General features: G+C 48.7%; 1 protein-coding gene across 1 annotated transcript in view; it reads right to left on the minus strand.

The window, feature by feature from the left end:
- The window catches only part of LOC144180067 (uncharacterized), a 126,089-nt gene extending 100,712 nt beyond the window's left edge, over positions 1 to 25,377 (minus strand). The window contains exon 1 of the mRNA XM_077708499.1: positions 25,195 to 25,377. Within this exon, the coding sequence (XP_077564625.1) occupies positions 25,195 to 25,377 (183 nt within the window). The remainder of the gene's footprint in view (positions 1 to 25,194) is intronic.
- Between the last annotated feature and the right edge of the window lie 679 nt (positions 25,378 to 26,056).

The raw sequence follows: 26,056 nt of genomic DNA on the forward strand, positions 1-26,056 counted from the left end.
CCCTCGTCAGAATTTCTGGGCCATTCAATGCTTCCCAGTACTGTAACATCATTTGGACAAGTCTGCTCCCCTACGTATTGTACGGGTCCGAAGCCCTGTCTTCACAGCACGATCCGTGAGCTCACTGCTCGAGGACCACGCGGTGCGACAGCTGCGGTGGCCTCCGTGCGGGGCAGACCTAAATCCGATAGAAAATGTGTGGGGGATTATGAAGATGAATCTCGGCAAACGAAATGACTGCGGTCGCACGGCGGACGAGTTGTGGCAGGCAGTGGAAGATGAATGGGGACGCGCCCCCGTCCCGAAATCATAAAGTCGCTTTATGAGTCGCTCCCCCGACGCATTCATGAAGTTATCAAAAACGACGGAAACTTCACACACAATTAATAAGGGGAATTACTCGCACAATCTCCGATGTCTTTTTTTTTTTTTTTTGTTCCGAACCGAATAAACCTTCGCTGTATTCAGTTGTTGCTATCAACTGTGTTCGTCAATAACGACCAGCACTGTTTTAGTCATGTGTGAATCTTTATCGCAGCCTTCCTTCAACGCCAGTTTGCGTTCCAGTCATTAAAATGATAAAAACAGCGCCGAACAAACATTCTCAGATGAACGCACAGTTACGCGGCATCAGCGCATGGCGCACGCTGCCGGCTGCTGCCAAGCATCACGCCCGCTCGGTAGGCGAACCGCGCAAGGCGCCGCCGCGCGTCGCATTCGAGAGGAACGGAGTGCTGCAGCCGCAGTCAAGGCCCTCCGCTATCTCGACAGCAGGCGCTGGGCCGGAAGATGTCGCACCGATAGCTATCGCGCGCCGCTCGCTTGGTCCGGTTTATTCTGTGGACGCCTGTACATAGCGTTCCGCCCGCAGGGTCGAGGGATCGAAACGACAACGACGGTGCGGACTACGGACGCCAACGCGGGTGACATCGTGAGTTACTGAAATGCTCTGCATTTAAAAGTGAAAGACAGGTCAACTAAAAGCTATCACAAAACGTGACAGTGGCCTCGGCGAATCGACCTCAGAAGCAGACGAGCGGGTCCTCCTCTTCAGAGTCACTTTCAGGGCACCCTCGGTCCGCCACAAGCGCAACTGTTGTCGCACTTGTATTCACTGGCTGCAAGAACGAGCCCGACAGCACAGTCAAGGAACGACGGCTTCGTCGAGCCCCATCGCCGTCTCCTACCGTGGAATCCACAGGCGGCTCTACAGCACATTCGAGTTGCGCTGGGGGGTAGGATCCCCGCTCCGCCAAAAGCTTTGGTCGTACGCAAAGGCTGCTGAGCAGGGGGACTGCATGGCGCGCTGCTGCTGTCGTCTGTATGACGTACGCGGCCCAGTTTACAGCGCAAAGATAAAGAAGGCGCTGCGTTTTTTTTTCTTCATCTCTTCGCAAGCGCACTGGCACACTGGAAAATGTTTCTTATACCTTACCAGTAATAAACAATGGGCACTGAAGTGCGCTTGAATGCATGCCTAAACACATGCCTTTGCCACTGGGAATCCCTCACGACGGACACAATAGTCCCGCCCTTCTGAAAGAGGTTGAGTATGAGCATGGTTGAAAAACTCCACGGCGCCACACAACCGAAGTCAGAGCAGGTCAAAAGCATTACGAGAATTAAGTGACACATAGATCGGAAAGGGCGCACAACTTTTCTGCAAATTCCATCGAGGAAAGGGACACGGCGCGCCAGTAGCTGTTTCACGCGATCAAATACGCAGGGACAGGGCAGCCCAGTGACAACTGGTCGAACGAGGTTCGTAGGAAACAAATAGCTTTCCGACATGTCTTAAATCGATATGCAAGGTGAGCCATCGCTATAAGCACTATTGGTCACATACCTGAGCACCTCTAAACGTCCGCGAGATATGAGCGACTACATGCACAGGTGTACTTCCTTTGAAAGATTTCACTGGTCACGTCGTGTATAAAAAAATATTTTGCCACTGTTGTTCTTTTCACGATGTCCCTTGCCAACGTTCTCCAATTATCTGCAACTTCCGTGCTCGGCCCCTTTATGTCAGTTTACATTTCTGGCCTAAAAGCGGATCGATACATGGCCTGTGGAGCTTTCGACAAACCGCAAGGGGTGTGAGCGAAAAGCTTTACTCAAACTTCTGCATCGGTGCACCCAGCCAGCCTTTGCAATATGCTGAACTAGGCTGCGACACCATGTTCCTGGAAGGGGGGGGGGGTGGCACTGTTTTTACCTATGAACAATTAGCGATCAACTACAGACAGTCACTTTGCTGTCGCAAGCGATGCACGAAGACTTCTGGCTCCGACGACTGCTCTCATTCGAAAAATCAGCCGTTTTCATATTCCACGTCAGAGAAGCGAAACGGAAAAACTATGAAAGAGTTTTTGAGTACGCTCACGGCATCTTCAAGTTTTCATTTCGTGATATTGAGTAGATTTCTCGTGGATGTTTTGTTATTCCAATTCTCTTTCTCATCCTCTTATCTCTTTTCTTCCTTGTCACCCATCCCCCCTCAAGCCTCTAAAAAATTTCTGGCGGAAGCCACTGCACAGAGGGGATATATACCTCGAGGGTTCATTACTCGAGGTTGCCCTACGGACATTCTCAGTCTGATCTTTACCGCTGCGTGCGCTTGTGGAACTCCGCTGTTGGGCTAGTCCCAGACTGCAAGTTGCTCGTGCGCAGCCGTAGAGAGAGCGCGTTACATGTTGCACATCCCTTATGGGAGATGGATGGGGCATTGCCAGTACTTTCGACTCGGCAGGTGGGACTCCGGTGCGCGCTTGCCGCCACGGACAAACCCACCACCACTGACTTGACCCCCGCACTCCAACCAACTGCCATTCACGAAAATGTAACAAATGCGCCGATAGTCTTGTTACTCTGCCTTTTCTTCAAGATGACCCGTCCAAGGCAAATCCTGGTTGGCCTGACCGACGTCCCGGGTTTTCCCAGGGCCGGAGAAATCTCCGCGCACTGATTCCGCCGCAAAGCCCTCGCGGTGGTGAGCGGCAGGTAAATACAAGTATCTGGCAAATGGGTAAATAGTTTCCATCAAGGTGTACAACCGCAAGGTAATTCAACTCCAGCTTGGCTTTCATCTTGCTACGCCAGGCTTTATCACACGCCTCAAGTTCGAACTACTGTTAACAAAGGCTTGACTCTAAGTCCAATAAAGGTGCGACTCTACGGCCAAGCACATGGGGGCGCAATGCCGACATACTTGCGCATTGACGTAGTACGTCGTAAGCGCGTCTAAAATGTCCGCACGTCGGCGTGAGTCGAATGCGATGGTTCGCTGATGATGATGATGGTTGGTGTTTCATGGCGCAAGGCCAGCGAGGGCAAAGAGCGCCAGAAAAGAAGTTATATAATGAAGCGAAGTGATTACCATAAAAAGGTAGGTATAAAAACATGTAAATCGGACATTGTAAAATCAATTAAAGGTAATGGTGATGGCGTGTGTATAGGGCCAGATTTGATTATGCGTGATATGAGATAAGGTTTAAAAACTTAACATCTGACAAATAATCAAACACACGTTTCATAGAAACCATGGCATCGTCACCTAGAAACAGCGATGGGTGTAGTGGGATATGTTGTCTGTAGAGTTCTCTGAAGTGTTTGTGTCGTGTTGTGTGAAGTGCCTTGCATGTTATTAGTATGTGGACTACGGATAGGCCCTCCCCGCACCTGCTACACAGGGGTCTTGGAGATCCCGTGAGCAGGTGGGAATGTGTTGCATGCGTGTGGCCTATCCGTAATCGAGCCAGGGTAACTTCGTTGTGTCTGTTGTGAGTATCAGTGGTGTATGCTCCCAAGAGTGGCTTTATAATGTGTAGTTTGTTGTCAGTCTGTTGATTCCAGTGCGCTTGCCATGTTGTGCGAAGGTGTTGTCTGATGTGTGATTTGAGGTCGGTGTAGGGTATTGTTGTTATGTCAACTGTTGTTGTAAGGGCAGCAGCGGCCGCCATTCGGTCTGCGGTCTCATTACCTGGAATTCCAGAGTGCCCTGGCACCCAGCACACGGTCACCTCAAGGTTTAACGCATGCACAGACATAATAGTACTAATGAGAGTATTGACCACATGGTTTTTAGACTTCTGTGAGGATAATGTACGCACAACACTTAAAGAATCAGTATAAATTACAGATTTCGGAATTCGACTTAGAACAATATGGTTAACTACAAGAAGTATGCCATAGGCCTCTGCCGTAAAGATACTTGTATTTCTATTCATAGTTCTACAGACATTAAAGGTACCACCACCATGCGCAGCACAGGAAACAGTTGTGGCAGTTTTAGAAGCATCTGTGTAAAATTCAGCACACTTGTATTTGTGCTGCAGGGACAAGAAATGTTGCACAATCGCGCTTCTAGGCACTCTGTTTTTCTGGACACTTGTAAAAGATACATCACATGATATCGGGCGAAGCTGCCACGGTACTAGAAGTTCAGTAGCGGAGGTTTTGATGGTGTCTGAGAACATGACATCAAGTTGTGACGCTTCTTCTCTTACTCTGAAAGCGAAGGGAGCAGAGACTGATGGGCGATTAGTAAGAAGTTGAGATATCGATGTATCATAAAAAACTGATGTAAAAGGATGGTGAGGCATTGATGAGATTTTAAAAGCATAAAGCAGGTCTGTGTAGGCTCGCTGACGTTCTAGGCTCCATTTGTTGCACTCTACATACAGACTTTCGACTGGACTAGTCCGAAAGGCACCACACGACAAGCGGAGCCCTAGATGAAGCACAGGGTCCAGCATTCTGAGGGATGTTTTAGTGGCTGACCCATAGACAACGCTACCATAGTCCAGTCGTGAGCCTATCAAGCTGGTAAAAACACGTGAAAGAAGTTGTTTGTCAGCACCAAAAGAAATGTGCGACAGAACCTTCAGGATATTCATTGTTTTTAAGCATTTATGTTTTAGTTGTTTTATATGTGGGATAAACGTGAGCTTTTCGTCAAAGATTATACCTAAAAACTTGTGTTCTTTCTTGACAGGAATCGAGACACCATTGAGATGAATGTCTGCATCCAGCCGGATGCCACGCTTCTTGGAAAACAAGACACAAGTGCACTTCCCCGGATTAAATTTAAAACCGTTGCTGTCTGCCCAACCAGCTAGCTTGTTAACACCAAGCTGGACTTGGCGCTCGCAGACAGACAGGTTACAAGACTTAAAGGAAATTTGTACGTCGTCTACATAAACGGAGCAGGAAATCGACGGTGGCAACACCTTCCTGAGGGAATTCATTTTTACAATAAAAAGGGTGCAACTTAAAACTCCACCTTGCGGCACGCCGTTTTCCTGCACATGAACCCTAGAAAGTGCAGTTCCAAGTCGCACGCGAAACGTCCTTTCGGACATGTAACTAGAAAGCGTGTTCATCATGTTACCCGTTATGCCAAAGGACTTTAGGTCGATGAGGATACCATACCTCCAAGCAGTATCATACGCCTTTTCTAGATCAAAGAATACTGTCATACAGTACTGCTTATGGAGGAAAGCATCTTTTATATATGCCTCTAATGCAACGAGTTGATCGTTGGTAGATCGCCCCGCCCTGAAGCCCGCCTGGCAACTCTCGAGAAGACCATTGTACTCTAAGAAGTACACAAGTCTCCTGTTTATCATCTTCTCGAAGAGCTTACACAGGCAGCTTGTCAGGGCAATGGGGCGATAACTGGCAGGAGAGGAAGGGTCCTTCCCTTCCTTTAGGACAGCCACTACTATGGCCTCCCACAAGAGCGAGGAATGTGCCCCGAAAGCCATATTTTATTGTATAGGTGTAAGAGTGTTTCAATTGTGTCTGGGTGTAGGTGTTGTATCATGGTGTATGTGATTTTGTCTGCACCTGGAGCTGAAGTCTTACATGTGCTCAGAGCAACCTTCAGCTCATGAATTGAAAAACAAGAATTGTAAGAAGTGTGCGACTTGTTGTTATCACGCAGGGACTTCTTTTCTACAGATGTTTTGTGTTTCATGAAAGTGTTTGTGTAGTGTGCTGAACTGGACACGTGTTCGAAGTGTTGTGCAAGTGTGTTAGCCTGGTCTTCCAGTGTGTCCCCTGTTGTACTAACCAGGGGCGGGCTGTGTGTCTGTTGTCCTTTTAGTTTTCGTATACGTGTCCAGACTTTGTGTGTATCAGTGTATGAATTGATGGAAGTGAGGAAGGTGCGCCAACTCTCCCTTTTCGCCTCACGACGCACTCGCTTCCCAAAAGCCTTTGCCCGTTTAAAAGAAATGAGGTTGTCTGACGTGGGGTACCGGCGAAGGACACCCCACGCCTTGTTCTGGGCCTCTCGCGCCCGCCTGCAGTCCTCGTTCCACCAGGGCCTCCTTGGGCAGCGGGACCCACTGGAGGCCTGGGGAATGGACTTTTCGGCGGCGTCGAGGATGTGCGCCGAGACGAGTTGGGCGGCTTCCTCCACGTGTAGCTGTTTTATGGATGTGTGGTGTAGTTGAGATGTTTGTGTGAATGTGCTCCAGTTTGCTTCTGATTCATTAAACCTTTTATGGGAAGATGGACTGCTCGGGCCTATACCTATATACGTTAATGAAGTGGGAAAATGGTCACTACCATATGGGTCTGTGCCCACACCCCAATCAAGACATGGAAAGAGAACTGCGGAACCAATAGCCAAGTCAAGATGCGAGTATGTATTGTGTCCTAAGTTATGGTATGTAGGCTGTTTTTTGTTGAAAAGGCATGCTCCGGAGGATGTAAGGAACTTCTCTATCAGGCGACCTCGGGCATCCGTTCTGGTGGAGCCCCAAAGAGAGTTGTGCGCATTAAGGTCGCCTGTTAGTATGTATGGTTCGGGCAGCTGGTCAACCAGTGCCTCGAAATCAGAGCTCAGAAGTGCAAAATCAGGAGAGATGTAAATGGAGCATACCGTTATCAACCTATTAAATATTATGGTACGGATCGCTACAGCCTCGAGGACAGTGTTTAAAGTGACAGGGTTGCATGCTAATGATTTCCGGGCGATAATGGCCACACCTCCTGAAGAGTGGGTGCAGCCAACCCTGTCCTTTCTGAATACCATGTACCTATTTAAGAAATTTGTTTGTTTAGAGTTGAGGTGGGTTTCCTGGAGACACATAATACTTGGCTGACTGGCATGCAGAATCTCATACACATCGTCAAGATTTTTAAGGAGGCCTCTGCAGTTCCATTGGATGATATTTTCTGTTCCCATTATTTAAATTTAAGAATGACTGGAATGTGTGTGTTCGTGTGTGTTCATGTGTCGTCTTTCGGGGCTGTTACTCTTGGATTGGGCTTTTTGGGCCTTTCTGCAGGCTTGGAAGTCGGTGGCCGCTCCTTGCGCTGCGTTGCAGGCAGGAACGGCCCCACATCCATCTCGTCGTCGGATGTCCGAGGGGTGCCCGACGGACCGGGCCCCCCGGACTTGGCCCCCCTTCGGGAGCCCTTCGTTTGAGCCGCCACCGTCGGGGGCGCCAGAGGTGGCACGGGCGGTGCGGTGGCGGTGGGAGCCGGTGCGGGGCCCGTAGTGTCCATCACCTCGGTACCCTCCAACGCACTGGAGGACGGGGAGACAGAGGCGGGAGCGGCACCGGTCCCGACAGGAGTGGTTTGCACCACAACCGCTGCTGCCTCAGCAAGCGGCGTGGTGCCGGGTTGGGCTGCGTGAGGCAACCCAGCGGGGGGCGGGGGCGGGACCAGGTCAGACTCGCTGAACTGGGTCCCTGTGGACACCAGACGCCGCTCCGCCCCCCGGCGAGCCGCGTCAGCGTACCTCCCCAGAGGGAAAGAGGCGAACCTCTTTCTCGCCTCCGGGAAGGTGATGTTCTCGGTTACCTTGATGTTAATTATCTTTTTCTCGAGTTGGAACTTTTCGCACTTGCGGGAGTACGCTGCATGCGGTCCCCCGCAGTTTACACAAGTGAAGGTATCGGATTGGCAGTTGTCACTAGGATGGTCGTGCGCCGCGCATTTCGCACACGTCGTTCGGCCACGGCAAGAGTTCGTACCGTGCCCGAACCGCTGGCACTTAAAACAGCGCCGCGGGTTCGGGATGTACGGACGTATTGAGCACCGGATAAAACCTGCATATATATGTTGTGGGAGAACTGCGCGGTCAAAGGTCAAGATGATGTGCTTGGTGGGAATCTCCTTGTCGTCTCTACGGATAGTGATGCGTCTCACGGCAGTGACGCCCTGATCCTTCAAGCCGGCAAGGAGATCCGCATCGGTTTCGTTCAGGAGGTCTGTCTCGGATATCACACCCTGCGAGCTGTTGAGGCTCCGATGGGGTGTGACCCGGATGTCAAGATCAGCCAGTCTAGTCTGAGCTAGAAGCTTTGCAGACTGCTGCTTGTCATTTATTTCAATGAGGAGTTCACCAGACCTTTGTTTTTTGCATTTATACGATTTTCCTACTATGGCTTCAAGATACTTGGCGATCAAGAAGACTGACTGAGATGCAAGAGGGTGGGTTGAATTGAGGGATTCCATCACAAGAAATCGAGAAAAATGGTTCGGTTCAGGAAAGGTTAACGACGGCAACGGAGGAAAGGAAACTTCGGTGCGGCCCCTTTTCGGGGGCCGATCACGTTTGGGGGGGGGTTTGGAAAATGCCATATGACACATTGGAAAGCAGGGAGACGGGGGTACTTTCTCCTTTGACCTTACCCTGGTAGCCAAAGAGGTCCCGGAGCTCCCTGCCTGGTGGACAGACAGGGAGCCCATCCGCCGGAGCTTGACCTGGGCTCCGACGGCCACCGTTCATGGTTTCTAACCCTTCACCTATAAACACATTGCCACGGTTGGATCCAGCGTATGTTTGGGGGCTCGGGGTCCGCGGTATCGCCAGTACCGTCACCAAGATTGCTCAAGGTGCCCCGTGCGGGGGAATGCGATGGTTCGCGCCTAGCCGCAACGACATGCAATGCATTTACCGCGTTTGGACGCCGATGTCTGGTGATGACTGTGGTTTTTCTTTTTTTTTGGGGGGGGGGGGGCGGGGGGGGGGGGCGCTTGGTCAACAATGTCAAAGAGCTCCAATAAAAGGACGCCGAAGTCGTCTGGGCCAACCAGATACCCGCCCACAGCACCTGCGTACAGTGAAACCGTTTCAGTCCGCGTGTCGTAGTGGACAGCTGGCCACACGGCGGCTTAGGTTGGGATAACGCGGCATGTTGTATTCTCTTCCCATTTCTTCCCAGGTTGAAAAAGTATTTATGTAAAATGATAAGTCCTGGTTTTATTGTTCTTCGTTCAGGTGTAGCTTAATCATGAAATGGCAAAGGAAGGCGTCTATTGAATCAGGTCCAGTGGCGTTAGGTTTACTCCGTGCTTACAGCCAAAGTTCATCACTATACACCAGTTGCGGAACTCCGCTTCTGCATCCTGGCAGCGCCGTTCCCCCTGCTTCGTTGAAACTGAGGCCCAATTTACTGGCGCGCCACCCTTAGGGGAAAAACTGGACTTTGCTAAACATTTACATAAGAACCCGACCTAATAAAAAAAGCTTGCTTTGCAATTTAAAAAACATAAATTAGGTAATATTCGGTTATCTTTTTGCGGTTTTAGATGCGACTGCATCTCATTCACTCGCCTTGTCCCTCCATACGGCGTTGTTGTTGTCCGTCCACAACCCTCCCCCATTCTCCTCACCGCGCGAGCTGCGCTCTCCGCCGCTCACCCCCTCTCCTCTCCGATAGCGAACACTCTCTCGCGAGGGGCATTGGCTTGGCTTGGCTTGGCTTGGCTTGTATTGGATTGGATTTGGATTGGATTGGATTAAAGTGGATTGTGTTGGATTGTATTGCGTCATAGCCGCGCCACGTTGCGTCATAGCCGCGGTCGTTCCAGCACCGGCGTTCCGATTTCGGGCACGTGCATAGACTTGATCTTCGCTGCAAATAGCACGGTGGTCCCGTTACTTCACCATCCACTACCCGTACACTTCAGCGACCACAAGGCCGTCATCGTTAACGTTACGCCGCGTGCTAAATAAAGAATACATCATACGCATTCCTCACACGTTTCACGCAATTAGAGAATCAACCCAACGGAAACACCAAGTGAACCCCCAAGATGCGTCGCATCTCCACAGGGTTTCCCTCGCGGGAAGGTGGGTTAATTTTTGCTTTTACGACTTACTGGAGCAGTCGCAAGCACTTGAGTACGACTTCATGTTTCTGTCGCCAGATGACAGGCTAGTCAACTTGCCCTGTGCTTGCCCCTCTTTGCCCCAGTTACGAGTTAGCGCCCAGCCCTGGGTCGCCAACCGTGGCCCAGCTCTTGATTCATTGGACCTGGAGGGTGTTTCGCAACACGTGTAAATTGGGTAACCCTGAGTACAGCGGTCGTCGGCCCCCATCGGTGTAGTGCGCAGCAGTGCGCACATCTACTCGCGCTTACGTCGATGCACGTTAACGTCGTTTTTACGCGCCCGTGTGGTTGGGTATTACTGGGTAACCTCCCCTTCTTATAGGGCGCTGAAAGTGTTGAGCACTAGACATAACAAATCTATGTTACGGTAGACGTATACAGCTCCGCTGTAAAAATCAGCCCAAATACCTGACTGCGGAAAGTTGCCGACAACGGACGAGCACACATACTCGCATCACACGGCCAGTGTCACATTTTAACGCCTGAGCGATATATTGTCTACAGCGGGCCGAGCCAGGTGTCCCCCAAACTTATATGGAGGGAGTCTGTGCGACAGTGAGACCGTGTGCTAGACAGTGGTAGCAGCAGCAGCGGGGACCGCTCTCAGGCTCCAGCTCTAGTACCGCCAAGACTGGGCGACGCGAGGCACAAAACACTACGAATCGTGACATTTCAGCGAACCCAAACCTCGCGCTCTTAAGGTATGTCTCTTCGACGTGCGTGTAGACACACATTTATTGAAGTAGTCTTAAAAGTGAAAAGTATTCATGAGAGAAGCTTGAAAATATGCAGCGAAAATCATCGAAGTTCTAGAACCAAAAGTAGCCAAAAGAAATGTTACGTCGAACAGACCAAGAATACAGTTACCTGCAGCTCCGTTTAGACGATATATCTCCGGACGGCGCATGCAACCAATAAGATGGTTAACAATAATTTACTTTAGCCGAGATATCCTTCTACACGGATAGTGCCACCGTTGTAAAGTTGGTTAGACTGCTGCAAAGGTTCTTCGTGCCTCTTCCTACACACTTATGGGCATTGGTGTCGGGGTCTTGTATGCAGTTCCGGCCAAACTCATCCTGTTACTTCACAGCGATCTCTCGCTTTGCATACCATGTTTGCGATGGATGGTCTCGCAAACAGAAAATACTTTGCACATAAAAAAGGGGTAAGGTAAAAAATACGCGATAAAGAAAACGGCGCACCGCTGACATGGAGGAATGATTCTCGATGTCCCACAAGTGCAATCGCCACCTCCCGAGCCAGGGCCCTTGGAGCCGACCTGTAGGGGCCACTCCAGGCAGGTGCAGTGGCAGCCCTCTGAAAAAAAGACGGAAAAGGAACCCGAAGCTGGAATCAATGAGAGGTAAAATGCAAGTTTATCTGGTGACGGCAAGTTTATCTGGTAAGGACCACCGAACCTCAATATCCTGCGAAGTTTATGGAATATCCACTTAAGTTGAAGTTTTAATTAAATTTGGTTATACCATTGAACCTTTTCTCAGTGTATTTCCCATCGCTTCGTTTGCGAAAAATTTATGATTCACAGGGTAGTTTTCTTCTCAGGTTCAACGAGTGTGCCACGATCCCTTTTTACCCATCCCAATTTATCCCGCCACATGTCCGCCTATCTGTGTCTCTCCTACTTTGTCGTCAAAGTCTACAATCATATTCACGTAAAGTAAGTCTACCTTACTTATTGCTGATTCAACACCCTCCGAATACTGTCAACAGCTTCATACTCACAAATAAACGTTGGTGCGCATGCATATACAGGGTAAGCGAAGTTACGTCGGCAGGATTTGTTTTAAATTAGGCGCTTAGATTTACGTGAAGACCACCGCTACAGTGAGGTTACGCGCCCAGGGGGACACATAATAAGGTGGTAACTACGATGTCGGTAGCTTAATTAACTAATATTGAATAACTAACTTTTTAGTGGCTGCAGCAAGCAGGCATGTTTGTATTGAGAAGTTAGACGCAATCGTGTTTCTGCGCAATTTCCTTTGCCAGAATTTTTCTAGCGCACCCGTACTCCAAGATATCGAACTGCGAAGTTCAATTGCCGTTCGCATGATTACGCACGCAAGGCAGCGAGAATCGGCGCAAAGTTCCTCCCTTTTGTGAAGTGCATGCTGCGTACGGTGTTCAGTTTTACAACGGGGTGGAGGCACATGCAAAAGGGGATAACTGGCACCCCTTCAGTCTTGGGTGGTGCTATCGCAATCTGCAGTACTCGGAACCGCTATCAAAGCACAGAACAAAAGGGAGGATCTTTGCGCCGGCCCTCACGGTCGATTGCATGCGTAATCATGCGAACGGCAATTAAATTTCGCGGTTCGATATCTCGGAGTACGGATGTGCCAGAAGGATTCTACCAAATGGCACAGCGTAAAAACACGATTCCTTTTAACTTTTCAATACAATCATACCTGCTTACTGCAACCAATAAAAAGTTAATTATTCAATCTTAGTTAATTAAGCCACCCACATCAATATATGCCACCTAATAATGTGTCACCCTGGGAGCAAAACTTCCCTGTAGAGGTGATCTTCTTGCATATCTAAGCGCCTAATTTTAAAAAAACCTGTCAACTTAATTGTGATCACCCTGTGTTAGCTTTCATGTCTACCGATGGATTACCTTTCAACAGCCGCGACAGTTCTGGTAATGATCTAAGATTCCTCCACATTTCCTGATATCTCTTTGTGGATAGAAACACAGGCCCCAAACTCCCTCTTTTCTCAATGCGCTCGAAAGCACCATATATGTTCTTTACTCCACTCCTTAGCAGAGTTGAGTCACCAGTTGCGAAACTCCTCATAAGCCCCATGTATCAAAAACAGGTCCGTGGTTGGCCCCATGCGCTGGGGACAAACTGGGACAAGCATGGGACAACTTGACGAGCCTGCCATCTGTCGAAAAAAATTTGAAGCATTACTCAAGTGCTTGTGGCTTCGTTCGGATGTCACAAACAAACTGTGGAAACATAAGTAAACCTGAAATAACTTAATGTTTTCTCATTTAATAGGCAAACTTTATTTTATTTAGTGAAGTAAATGGTCAGCAGAATTCAGATTTCTCCCCTAGGTGTCGCGCCAACACGCTTGTTCCTCAACCTCAACCATGCAGGAAAGAAAGCTTAGGAGACCTGGGTACCGACACATTGGTGGAGTGTGGAGGAAGTCACAAGGTTTTTTCACACTCATCGGTGGTCATCGCCTACCGCGGGCTAGCAAGGGCGCTGAAGGCCGGCCCACCGAGTCCCTACGTCCCTGCGCGGCCCAGCCGGTAGCCAATTGTAGGCAGGCGGAGACGAAGCAGACGACAGGGAGGTAGGGCGGGGGCGCAAAACACCAGCAAAAAAAAAGGGGGGGGGGGGGGGGCAACCTTGCAAAAAGGTGCTTCCGGCTTCAGTAGAGGGCCCCTCCTGCGTTTTAAAGCAAAGCTTTCTACCTCTACCCCCCAAGGGTTCTTTCGCGACCGTTGGTGTCACCAGAAAACTCCCGCGAACAAATAAAAGAATTCAGTGGCACCGCCAGGAATCGAACCTGGAACTACTGGCATAACAAAGCGGGAGCTCGTTGTCTTACCGATTCAGCTACGAGACCACGCAGAAAAAGGGAAGAAAGGAGGTGCACTCACCAACAACACCAGCGTATTTACTCCCTGCATTCTTGGTTAATGCAACGTGATAGCTTCACGCGACATCTCGCGCTAGTGTGCGCTCCACCCACGGCACGTCTAGCGGCCCTGTACGCGGATTGCGCATAAGCTAGGAGTTACAAAAATTAATGGAAGCTCACGCCAACGCATGGAAACTCTCTTCTAGTATGCCAATGTGCTAAAGCCTGTGGCCTCCACTGTTCACGTAAAAAATCACAGCTCCTTGTCATCCGTCCTCGCGCCAAACGACACACCAAGGAACACATTAGAATACCCTTTGATGGACATGCCATCACTCCAAGCCCCAGTATCAAGATCCTGGGCCTACATCTCCAGGCAAACACCAAGCGTGGCGTATCCTTGCTGCGCCTCAAACACAGCAGCAATCAAATCATGCACATGATCAAGCGAGTTGCCACCAAGAAGAGAGGCCTCAAGGAATCCGACACGTTTCGATTAAATTCAAGCTTCTGTCCTCTCGAGAATCACCTACGTCAACCCCTGTATTATTCTCGGCGAGGAGAACATAAAGATGCTTTAAGGCGATTGAGCAGGCCCTTCGTCTTCCCATGAGTGCGTCCACAGAGAGGCTGCTTAGCACAGGGCTCCACAATACAGTGGAAGAGCTGGTAGAGGGCCATCTTTCTAACCAGAAGTTACGACTGAGCATAACTGGTCGCCGCATCTTCAACTAGATTGGCCGGGCAGCACAGAATGTCCCTCCGCTTGATGTATATCTATAGATGCTTAGAAATACGAACCCCTCACACGACGAGGGTCGCCGACAAACACTGGCTCAAGCGCTCAACACCACCCTCGGTGGGAATCATGCAGTTATCTACACAGACGCCTCAAAAAATCGAGGGCAGCGGTACGGCATCATCGTGGCGAACTCCAGAACTAACCTCCTTCACCTTACCCTGACCTTTGCAGAGAACAACAAATTACCCTACGGCTCATACAATCCAGCTCCTTCCAACACCCGACGCGTCTTCTCTAATGCACCCGAATCACTACAACGCTGAATGTAAATTTTACTTTGAAGTAGAAACACTCTGTTACATAATCGGGGTGTGCAACTTTAGCCGTCAGAACCCCCCGCTCTTTCCGTAAACTGCCCAACAAGAGCAATGGCAGATTCTGCTGTCCAGCCCCTCTCTGCCTACCCAGCATCAGCTGGTGGAGAGAGCACAGGCGGCGCGAACTGCATATGGGCTCCAGTGAAGAAGGAACCACTCTCTTGGGCAGCGCTCTAGGCCATTCAGAAATCCGAATAGAAGTATTTTCTCCTCCTCCTCCTCCTCCTCCTCCTCCTCCTCCACCACCTCTTTCGCATCTGCAGCCGATCTCATCGCCTCCGTCCCCGGCGGCAGCGACGGAGAAGTGAGATCTTCTAACACCTGGTTTGAGCTTCCTTTTATTTCATAAAAAAATGTCCACTCATGCCCTTCACAACTCAACAAACCACTGTTCATGCATCATGCATTGATTTAACTTTACCAAGAATATCTCTTTGAAGTAATAAAGGGTGTGGTTAAGTGCATTTCACTTCTCTATGGTTTCCGTAATGTAGAGTGACGTGAGTGAATTTAAGTGAAGTCGCATGGGTAATCGTTTTGGGTGCCGGTTACAGCTTTGCTTTCCAACCACATTCACAGGGTGGATTGGCGCGATTTTTTTTTCCTTCTTCCATGGCTTCAATGAAGCAGGGGTGCTCGGGTGGCCCTGATTCTGAAGTGGAGTATCGCAACTGGTGTATATCGAAAAACAAACTGCTATTTACAGCCCTCGCCGGTTTCTCCAAACTCACCCTCTGGTGATATCCTACTAATGTTCGAGAGCTCATAAATTGTCCCACTGAGCCATTACCACTGTCACAAGGAACTGAATTGTCACAAAATAGTTCGAGTGTTGCACGTTGCCAGGTTAAAATTCCGAAAACGGACCGTCCAGACCCAAGTATTCTTAAAACACCCTCTTGCATGTTGCTGACCTGACCACCGCCCTCGTCAGTGGAGACTGTACTGCCATCCGTTCGCTGCATGACTGCTACCGAGCACAACATTTGGGTGTCTAGATACTGTTCTAGTAAGGGAGTGCTGTTTGCGTCCCCGGGAGCCTTTTTAAATGTTTGTACTTATCTATCATATTCTCATTTTTAACCGCGGCGCTATTCTCTTAAAGGACCATGCAGCCCTGCAAACACGGGAATACGAGGCAGCCCACAGTGTGACAGAGAGGATCTTATTCTATGTACTGCTTGTGGAAAATATTTTCAATCAGAACACAGAGATTGGTACCAGTATCACGATTTAGTTAGTCGAGATATCTTTCTAAATCTGCTTTGTAACATACACTCTGCGAGTAGATGGAAATATGGAAGTGAAATACCGCACAATCGTGTTTCAGAGCGCAACAGGAAACCCCGTCATTGAGGAGCTTACTATAAGAGCATTACGTAGCGTTGACAAGTTTAAAGCTACCTGAAGTGTCCGTAGACAATAACATTAACGGTCAAATTGGGGTTCTCTGCATTGGAGCAACACTTGGGCTACCAGGCCCGCATGGGTAGAGGTCTTCGGATGAAGTTTGATTACCTGGATCTATTTAACGCGAGCAGGAAAGTTTTGTTTTTCCTTCATTTTTCTTGGCGTTTTTTCTTGATTTCTTTGTTTCCTTTAAAAAAATACGACATACCTCGCCAAAATTAAATCCTCGTCCTCAGCCCTAGTACCGAACGTCTTCTCGTCCCAGCCAGCGCGCGGGGGGAGGGGGGGAGGGGGTAAAAGGCGCGCCGTACTGAAGCATTCCGCTTTAAATACTACAAACAATTCGAGCTGCAGATTGGCCGGGCGACTTTGTCGAAGGACAGCCTGACAGACAGACCAATATTCTCTCATTTAAGTAGTCTAAAGATGACTACTTGCCTATAGTATGCCACATTACTGGTGGTATAACTGTGGTGGCGGTTTCATCAATTGTACCAAAGTCCTTAAATGCTTTACTGGTCACGAAACTGCTCCGTAACTCAATGGGAGAGCTTCATATGCTGTGTTTGGCCGCCGCGCGGTGGCGCCACCATCTCACTGAGGTCACTCCTCGGGCGGCGTTGCGCTGGCTCGAACGGCGGAGACGCGGCGAGTTGTGTTTGTTTTGTGCGGGAAAAAAAATGTAACGTGCACTGTTGTGGTGCGACTTAACTAGTGCAACGACGATGCCGAGCACGTGTTGCGTCTCGGGATGTCGTTCCTTGTACAACGACACAACAGAAAATGTTTCCTTGTTCTGTTTACGGAACGACGGTGAGCTACGTGAGAAATGGAGGCGCGCCATTCCAATGCAAGAAACGGGAGATTTCAGTTTCGATTATAAGTGCGTGACAGTGTGTGGGAATGCACTGTGTGTGAGAATGAAAATAGCAATGTACCCTTTTAGACCATCCTCGACCTAGAATTCTACAAGGGTTACTTAAATCCGGATTTTTCTAGGATCAGGCAGGTGCTCCATTACCTGTTTGCAAACTTGTATTACCTTGCGCTCAGTCGCTCATGTAATAAAAGCATTGGGACTTCCTTGTGCCTTTACGTTTCATATTTTCGCGAATTATCCCTTAGGCTTCGTTTTGTTTGTTTTGTAACCGCGCGTGGCCGCTTTCGGTTTTCTTATCTGGCGTTTCAACCGGAGCGCCCGTTTGCTCTTTTTGTCGTACGGGACGTCCGGCAATATTTATTTATTTATTTATTTACTTATTAGTACCTCAAGGGCCCCCGGGGGGGTATTACATGAGGGGTGGGCAAACAAATCAGCAGCATGGCAACAAATACAAACAAGATTATTAGTCGAGATAAGCATTTTCAATGGCACTTTTGAACTTGGCGTTACTTGTAATAGCGGCAATGTTGGCGGAAAGGTTGTTCCATTCGTGCGCAGTGAAGATAAAAAATGAACGTTGAAAAGTTGTGGTTCGGGTGCGTGGGACATACACGGCGTTGGGGTGAGAATGGCGAGAGATACGATGCGCTGGAACTATAATCTGGTCATTGCGGGGGAGAGAGTAAAAAAACCGGTGATAAAGGCAGAGTCGAGATATGTGGCGGCGGCATTCCAATGATGGCAGGTGGAGCTGACGTTTCAATGCTGAGATGCTAGAACGGAAAGAGTATACTGATAGAATGAAGCGCACGGCACGATTTTGAATGGATTCAATGGAGTGCGAAAGGTTAGCTTGATGCGGGTCAAAGACAGCACTGGCGTACTCTAATTTTGGCAAGACAAAGGTTTTGTACGCTAATAATTTAATTGCAGTCGGAGCGGAGGACAAATTTCTGCGCAAGAAGCCGAGGGCACGGTTAGCGGAATTAGTAATGTAGTTGATGTGATGGGTCCAAGTTAGATCATGGGAGATGATAATACCTAGGTACTTGAATGAGTCAGTGGCAACAATGGCGGCGTTATTGCAGACATACGTGGAATTTATGTAATTGCGACGTCGGTTGAAGGAAACTAATGAGGACTTGCTAACGTTAATTTTCATTAGCCATTTTAGGCACCATTCCTGGATATTAAACAAGTCTTGTTGAAGGATAGCGGTATCGTCTGAGGTTAGTATGGGACGGTAAATTACGCAATCATCTGCGAAAAGACGGATATTAGATGAGACAGTAAGGGGCAGATCATTAATGTAAATTAGAAATAATAGTGGGCCGAGCACTGTTCCCTGGGGAACCCCAGAGAGTACAGGGGATAAGCAGGAAGAGTGTGAATTTGCATGAACAAACTGCTTGCGGTGGGTTAAAAAATTTTGTATCCACTTAAGAACATCCGGGTGTATGTTTAAACGGGAAAGTTTGATTAGGAGCCGGGCGTGAGGTACTTTATCGAAGGCCTTCTCGAAGTCCAGGAATAGTGCATCAACGGGAATGTTTTTGTCCAGATAGGTATGCAAATCGTGAAGAAAAAGGGCAAGCTGGGTGTCACAAGATAAATTTTTACGAAAACCGTGCTGATTTGGATGGAAGAAGTTCACAGATGATAGAAAGGAAACTATATGGGAGTACAATACATGTTCCATGATTTTAGAAGATACGCTGGTAATGGAAATGGGGCGATAGTTGTTAGGTGATGACCTGTCACCTTTCTTGAAAACCGGAGTAATCTTCCCGATACGCCAGTCTTCTGGGACAGAGCCTGTGTCAAGTGACTGTTGAAATATGAGTGATAAGAGGATGCTGCTTATGTGGTTAGTGTTCTTTAGGATTTTTGAATTGATGCCATCAATTCCTATTGAAGATGAGTTCGATAATGAGTCAATCACTTTAGCGATGCCATGAGGATCAAATATAATACTTTGCATTGGGGCATGTGAAAGGTAAGGCGCGTCTGGAAGATTATTAGCAAGCTCGCGGTTAAAAACGGAACAGAAAGAATTGTTCAGAACGTCAGCACAATTCACTTCTGAGACGCTGTTGCCGGAGTTGTCGAGCAAGGAAATTAGATTGGGTTTATTAGGGTTTATTGTTTTCCAGAAACGCTTGGGGTCATTTTCTAGCATGGCAGGCAGGGTAGTGGAAAAGAATTTTTCTTTGGCATTAGTAGTCAGCGTATTATACTCTTTTGCAGCTTTGTAGTACTTATCCCATGCGATTTTAGATCCAGCCTTTTTTGCTGATCGAAAGAAGCGCTTCTTTTTGTTATTTAGTCGCTTTAGTGTGCTGTTAAACCACGGTGACTGAGGCCTCTCGGTAACGGTAATAGTGGGGATATAGAGTTTCATTAGTCGCAGCATTTTGGACTTGAACATTTGCCAGTTCGATTCGACAGAGCGCTGAAGAAAGCTTGGGATGAAGGTGTCGGCAAAAGTAGAGAGTTCGCGAGTGATGCCTTCGTAATCGCCTTTATCATAGAAAGTTAAGGTTTTCCTTATTTTTTTACCCTGTTGTATACAGCAAGAAAAAGTGGTATGTAGGACGTCATGATCGCTGAGGCTTTGTAGGTGAATGATAGAAGAAAATTGTTCAGGGTGTGTTGTTAGGATAAGATCAAGGATATTCGAAGAATGGTTTGTAGATCGGGTGGGTTGTATTACCATTTGCGATAGTCCAAAAGTTAAACACGTGTTTACAAATTCAGATGCTGCGTTATTATGGCCTAGAGTGGAAGCTAGATCAGACCAGGCGATGGACGGGAAATTAAAATCACCAAAGAGCAAGATTGGAATGTTTTGGTACATTTTTGTGACTGCGTCTAGAGTGTCGTGGAAATGCGGTATGAATGAGTCATCAGCGTTCGGGGGGCGATAGCAGATGCCAATCAAAACACGTGGGAAAGAAGCGTTGCAGAAGAGCCAAATGATTTCGAGCGGAGAAGAAATATTTACGACACAACACTGGAGATCACGACTGGTGGCTATTAAAACACCCCACCATGTTGGGCATCGGGTCGGTCATTGCGGAATATATCAAAATTGGTCAAAGACGGCAGTATTTCAGAATCAAGAACGGATGAGTTTAGCCATGTTTCTGTTAGAAGGATGACGTTGCAAGAAGATGAGCTGGCGAGAGAACACAGGGGATCCCGCTTGGGAAGGATGCTACGTATATTTGTGAATATGAACGACAACTCCGAGTTCCGAATTTGGCCAGGTTTATTGGGTTTTTCATTGCTATGAACTGTGCTATGAACGATTGCTATGAACTGTGCTCGACAACCATTTGCGCCGCATGGTCATACACGTATGTTTTCTTATTGCATGTTAGTTTGTCGTCCCGGAGCTTGAAGGGTTTGTTTGGTGCCTTGCCGAATTCAACGAGGTGTTTGCGAGCTAGCCTCGTATTAGCGGACAAGTCCTCAGCTAAGTTAAAATCTGTCTCTTTAAGTTCGCTGCGTGAGGTAAGAATTTGCTGCTTTACTTTAAAATGGGCAAATTTAGCTATAATCGGCCGATTTTTATTTGGGTGAAACACTCCCAGTCTATGCGCGCGCTCGATATCGTGTGGTTGCAGGGTGATGCCGAGATGATCCTTACAAAGTTCAACTACGAGGCTCTCTGTAGATTGCCATGGTTCATTGTGGTTATCCGGCAACCCATAGAATACCAGATTGGAGCGCCGGGACCTGTCCTCAAGGTCATCCACCCGGGCAGATATGGCAGATACGCGAGATGAACATTCAGTGGTAGTAGCCTCGACCACCTTAAGTTGCGACTTCACCATTGCGATAGAGGCACAGTCAGACTCAATCTTTGCGAGTCTAGTTTTCAGGTCATCGAATGTTCTGTCATGACTGGCAAGAGTGGATTGGATCAAGGAAAGCTGGTCCCGTATTGCTGTCTGTCCGGATTGGATTTCCTTAAGAGCGTTCAGTACGTCCATCGAGTCCTGAGAGGGGGCGAGTTGAGGTGGACCTGGGTTCAATTCCACGTCCCCGGACAACAGAAGCAACAGATTCAATATCGCACTATAGCATTCACACACAATACCGCAAAAAGTTTGTGGGCTCGGCAACACAAGAAGGGCACGATAACTTGTTCTTTTAGCATAGAAAGAATAGGTGTTTTTTACCTGCACAAAAAACAGGGGGCGGTTGTGAGCGTGCCGCATCGTTGCTGTGCTGCCGAGCCCACTGAAGGGAGCGCTTGCTTGCTTCGGCTTTATATCGGAGGGATGCGCAGAAGTGGCTCCGGATATCCAGTCAGCGCATTGTAGGTGGGAAGGCAGCAGGAAAGACGACGGCGACTGGCAGCGGCTTGAAGAATCCGGGGCACACTGTGCGGACTGGACAGTCGCATGAAGTAGCGGACGAAGCTCCAGGCAGCTACGAGGCAGGCCAGCGGGTGACAACAGGGTAAAGATGCCGAAGATCTGCACAAAAAACAGGGGGCGGTTGTGAGCGTGCCGCATCGTTGCTGTGCTGCCGAGCCCACTGAAGGGAGCGCTTGCTTGCTTCGGCTTTATATCGGAGGGATGCGCAGAAGTGGCTCCGGATATCCAGTCAGCGCATTGTAGGTGGGAAGGCAGCAGGAAAGACGACGGCGACTGGCAGCGGCTTGAAGAATCCGGGGCACACTGTGCGGACTGGACAGTCGCATGAAGTAGCGGACGAAGCTCCAGGCAGCTACGAGGCAGGCCAGCGGGTGACAACAGGGTAAAGATGCCGAAGATCTGCACAAAAAACAGGGGGCGGTTGTGAGCGTGCCGCATCGTTGCTGTGCTGCCGAGCCGATATGCAAAGGGTGTCACCTTGTCGCTAACTTAATTTTTTGTTTCTTGGACAATGTTCTCGATCCTATTTCCATGGATCTGGAATTAATAGCGTTCCGAGAGTAATGCGTGCATAGCAAACGCCGCGCAACTCATTTTATCGAAGTTCATCTGTACACGTCACACTGCAGATTGCTTCTTCGACGTTTGTGTTTCATTCTAGTCTTTTGTAGAGCAGAAAATCGCTTTAATAAACTTCGTTCAGAAAAGCTTTGCGTCGTTCTTGGCTACGTGGCAATATTCTGTTTCCTTCGTGTGCTGCACATCGCATCGCAAAAAAATAAATTTTTGTACGCTGGACCACGATCTTTTGTTTCCCTTCGTAATATTGAATTTTTTTTGTTGCGTGTGATAAAATCAGTTTTATTGGTCTTTTTTCGCTTCCTTTTTTCGCAAGGATTGCAAAGCGTGGAAGCGGAAAGACACACGGTGCAACATATATATTTTCGTGTTTTGATCCTTTGCGTTTCTGCAATGTTTTTAGATGTTCTCAAGTATGCACTCACTCATCGAAACGACAATACTATTGGGCTATCTCTTTGACCATTCTGTGCATTCCTGAGCAATCAACAGATTCATTAAGCGTAGTCTGAACGACGCGTACTTGGTTTCTTTCTGTTTTTTATTGTATTATCGATAGGTCCGCGGCAGTTCGTGACTACGGAGCTACGGTATGTGTTATTTTCAACTTTTGCTTTAAGAAAACAAGCAACAGAGATTTAAAAATCCGTAAACACGACGGCGCAGCGCTTGGGCCAGAGGGCGTAGAAGCCGTTGCCGTTCGCGACCGAAGTCTACGGTAATTTACTGGGAAAAATAAAACCCCATTGAAGGCAGGTGATATACACAATGACTGGACTATTCATCGCGAACTACTACAAAAACAGCGTAGTTAATCAGCGCGCAGATGCCAAAAGCAGCAAGTGTTTTGCACGCAAAGAGCTGGCCAATATGCCGCACGCGTGGCGGCAGGATGCCTTTCGTGTGGCGGTGGCGCCTGTAGTGGCCCCCGCGGCCCCTATACGAAACAAGCGCCGACGTTTCGTGACCAGTAAAGCATTGCAGGACTCTTATTGTACGAAGGCACAATCCCCAGACGCATCCATGGAACAAAGACCGTTGCGTCCGAAGCCGGCCATTGGCGGCGCTGAAGACTGATATGTTGGCTGGTTTCACTTGCCCTGCTTTGAAAACTTTGAAAACACTGTGCCCTAAATTCACAAGCGCGAAAGACGAGAGCAAGTCAGAATGCACGCACACGAAAGCGCAACTGACAAGTGACCTTTCTTTCCAGCCCTTCAGGAAAATGGTGGGAAAACAAAAAGCGATAATAAAAAACCCAAAAAACCGCATATTGATTGGAAGGGAGTTGGAATGTAGTTTGGGCTCAGTGACTCGGAATTTAAAGTGCTTTCTACGTTACCATGTACAAACTACCCCAAAAGCAAGCTCTCGGCGTGCAGTTGTTCTGAAACGTTAAACGGTGCCTGAGGAAACACGAAGACGCAGAGGAGGGAGGGAGAGGGTATACGCGGGCATTATGAAAACAACAACATGGCACAGCGAATTCACAGTGTGAAACAGGGCTTCCTCTACGTCCTTTAACAAGTTTTCGTTCCTTCATGTTAAAACTGCACAACCGAAATGCTTGCAACGCGTGTCTAAACAGAAAAGAAGCGATGTACATGCTGTAAAGCAGCGGAACATCCACTGGTGATTCCTTCGATATCTCCGTAGTTCAAAGCACTGAAGCTACACTTGCGCTTTGAGGCGTGCCGTAGTAGATGGCTCCGGATTAATTTTGACCACCTGGAGATCCTTCATGTGCACCGATATCTCGACACAGGGGCGTTTTCCTTTTCGCCTCCATCTTACAAGCAGCCGCCGCGGCCTGTATCCTAGCAGCACACTCAACTACCGTGGTTAGTCGGTGGATATTTTCAGATGTGGGAGCATTCCATTTACCTTCCTTGCGAACTTGAGGATCCCACGCCTGGCGTAGGCTTTCGTAGCGGAAAAACAGCAATGCTCGCACGCCTTTTGCGCACTGCGTCAACCGCGAGCCGCATTATGACCCCGTCAGTCGTCAGATTATCTCGCTTTAGCAGCGGCACTGGGTGCTTGCTGCTTATTTTGTTTTCCACCAGTAACCAGTTTGTACTGCTTGGTGATGACATATTATATGAGCTGGAAACTAGGCGCCTTTCTAAACAACTGCAAAGAAAAATTAGGCGGGTGCAATTGTTCATGGAACGAAAGATCATGTAACTCTTAGGGAGAGGAAACGCGCGTCCTGGAGCAGCAGAGGTCAAAATCGGGTGGAAGATATCATTGCTGAAATTAGGGAAGGGACACAGGCTTGGGCTGGCCATGCAGGGAGGCGAAATCCCAACCGGTGGACGACCAGGGTAACAGAGCGCACACCGAGAGACGGGTCTAGAAGAGGAGGAAGGCCAATAACTCGATGGAGCGATGAATTAAAAAGCAGCGCAGGAGAGCAGCGGCTGGAAGTCAGAGGAAAAGGCCTTCGCTCTGCAGTTGACATGAGGCTGCTGCTGCTGATAATGATGACGCTTATGATGATCATTACGATGGTTTTGATGATAAGGGTGATATTGATAATGATCGGCGTTGTGTCACCGCCATTACGTCTTATTTTGCCGCCTACTCAGCCCTCCACTTGTTGAACATTCCGTTCTAAGACCCGCAGAAAAGAAGTTGGGACGTGTCGACCAGACGCACGAGGCGAGCCGTAACCACTTCGACTCGACGTTCCCGTACCAAAAAAGTCGGCAGCGGTGTGAACGCAGCGCCACCGCTGTCAATGCTGCTCCTGGCTGGGGTAAAGTGAGCGTAGGTCTCGGCATTACGCCGCCTCTTTTCAGCGTGCTCTGTGGTTATGCTATTCTACCTCTCTATATCCGGGTATAGATGGGGAAGAATTTAGCCGCCGTGTCGCATCTATGGCTTACATGATATATTTCGTGCCCGGTCACATGGTCCAAGAGTAAATTATTTTTGCAAAGCTATTTGAACCTAGGAAATGCAGAAGAAAGTTGTTTTTTTCTGCAGGTGCCCACACAGTAGCAGTCGTTTAAATTAGGCAGATGAAGCAGTAAGCACGGCACTCACCACATTCCACTCAGCGCACCGGACGAGGAAGAGGGGGCTGAGAACCATGAAGTGGTGTTTCAGCTCTTCGAAGAGAGGGCACACAAAGCGTTCTGGTACCGGGTCGTCCTGGTACTCGCTCCCCCTCGTCGCGAACACCGTTGGACGGTTGTGGCACTCGGCGTCCTTGATGACAGGGATCATGATTTTGTTAATCACTACGGACAATGTGCCGCTTGCTCCTATTCCACCTACTCTACCGGCGCCCAGGAGACGTTATCCAATTACTTGCCAGTGCGTGGTATTTCATCTGGCTGTCCATTACCGTGCGGAGATGCACCACCCGTGGGATACTGATGCTGCTACTTACATGGACTAAGAAGCACACACCTTCAAATGTTTCCACAGCGCACTGGCAGGCGCCGTGTAGGGGTCACGTTGAATTCCCTTGCGCGACCCCCCCCCCCCTCCGATTCTAAGCAGCTGCTAACATGCACAAAGCTCCCCAGAGGTATCGGCAGTGGCCGTTGCTCGTGTGGGGCCAGGTGCAGGTGTGAACACCGTCGCTCCACCTCAGCATGGTTGCCACTGAGGTGGTAAATTCTCTTCTCCGATGGAGTAATTATGAGCGAGATGCCCTGGCGAACGCGCGAAAAATGTTCGCCTTCACTTGCACATGTATATTCAAACATGAATAAAGAACCTTAAGCAGCGTAAAATAACTAGCCTAAATCGCAACACCTGTTATCACGGCCACGTACAAGGGGAATTCCTTTTTATTACTAAAAATTACAAACCAACAATGTATGCAAATCTCTAACTCCATCGGCGTTCTGCTCCAAATTAAGCCGTCGTGAGGATCCCGAAACAATGCATCATTTAA

The sequence above is a fragment of the Haemaphysalis longicornis genome, unplaced genomic scaffold (assembly GCF_048455015.1).
Source record: "Haemaphysalis longicornis isolate Haplotype H1 unplaced genomic scaffold, Haemaphysalis longicornis Haplotype H1 scaffold_1, whole genome shotgun sequence".
Lineage (NCBI taxonomy): Eukaryota > Metazoa > Arthropoda > Arachnida > Ixodida > Ixodidae > Haemaphysalis > Haemaphysalis longicornis.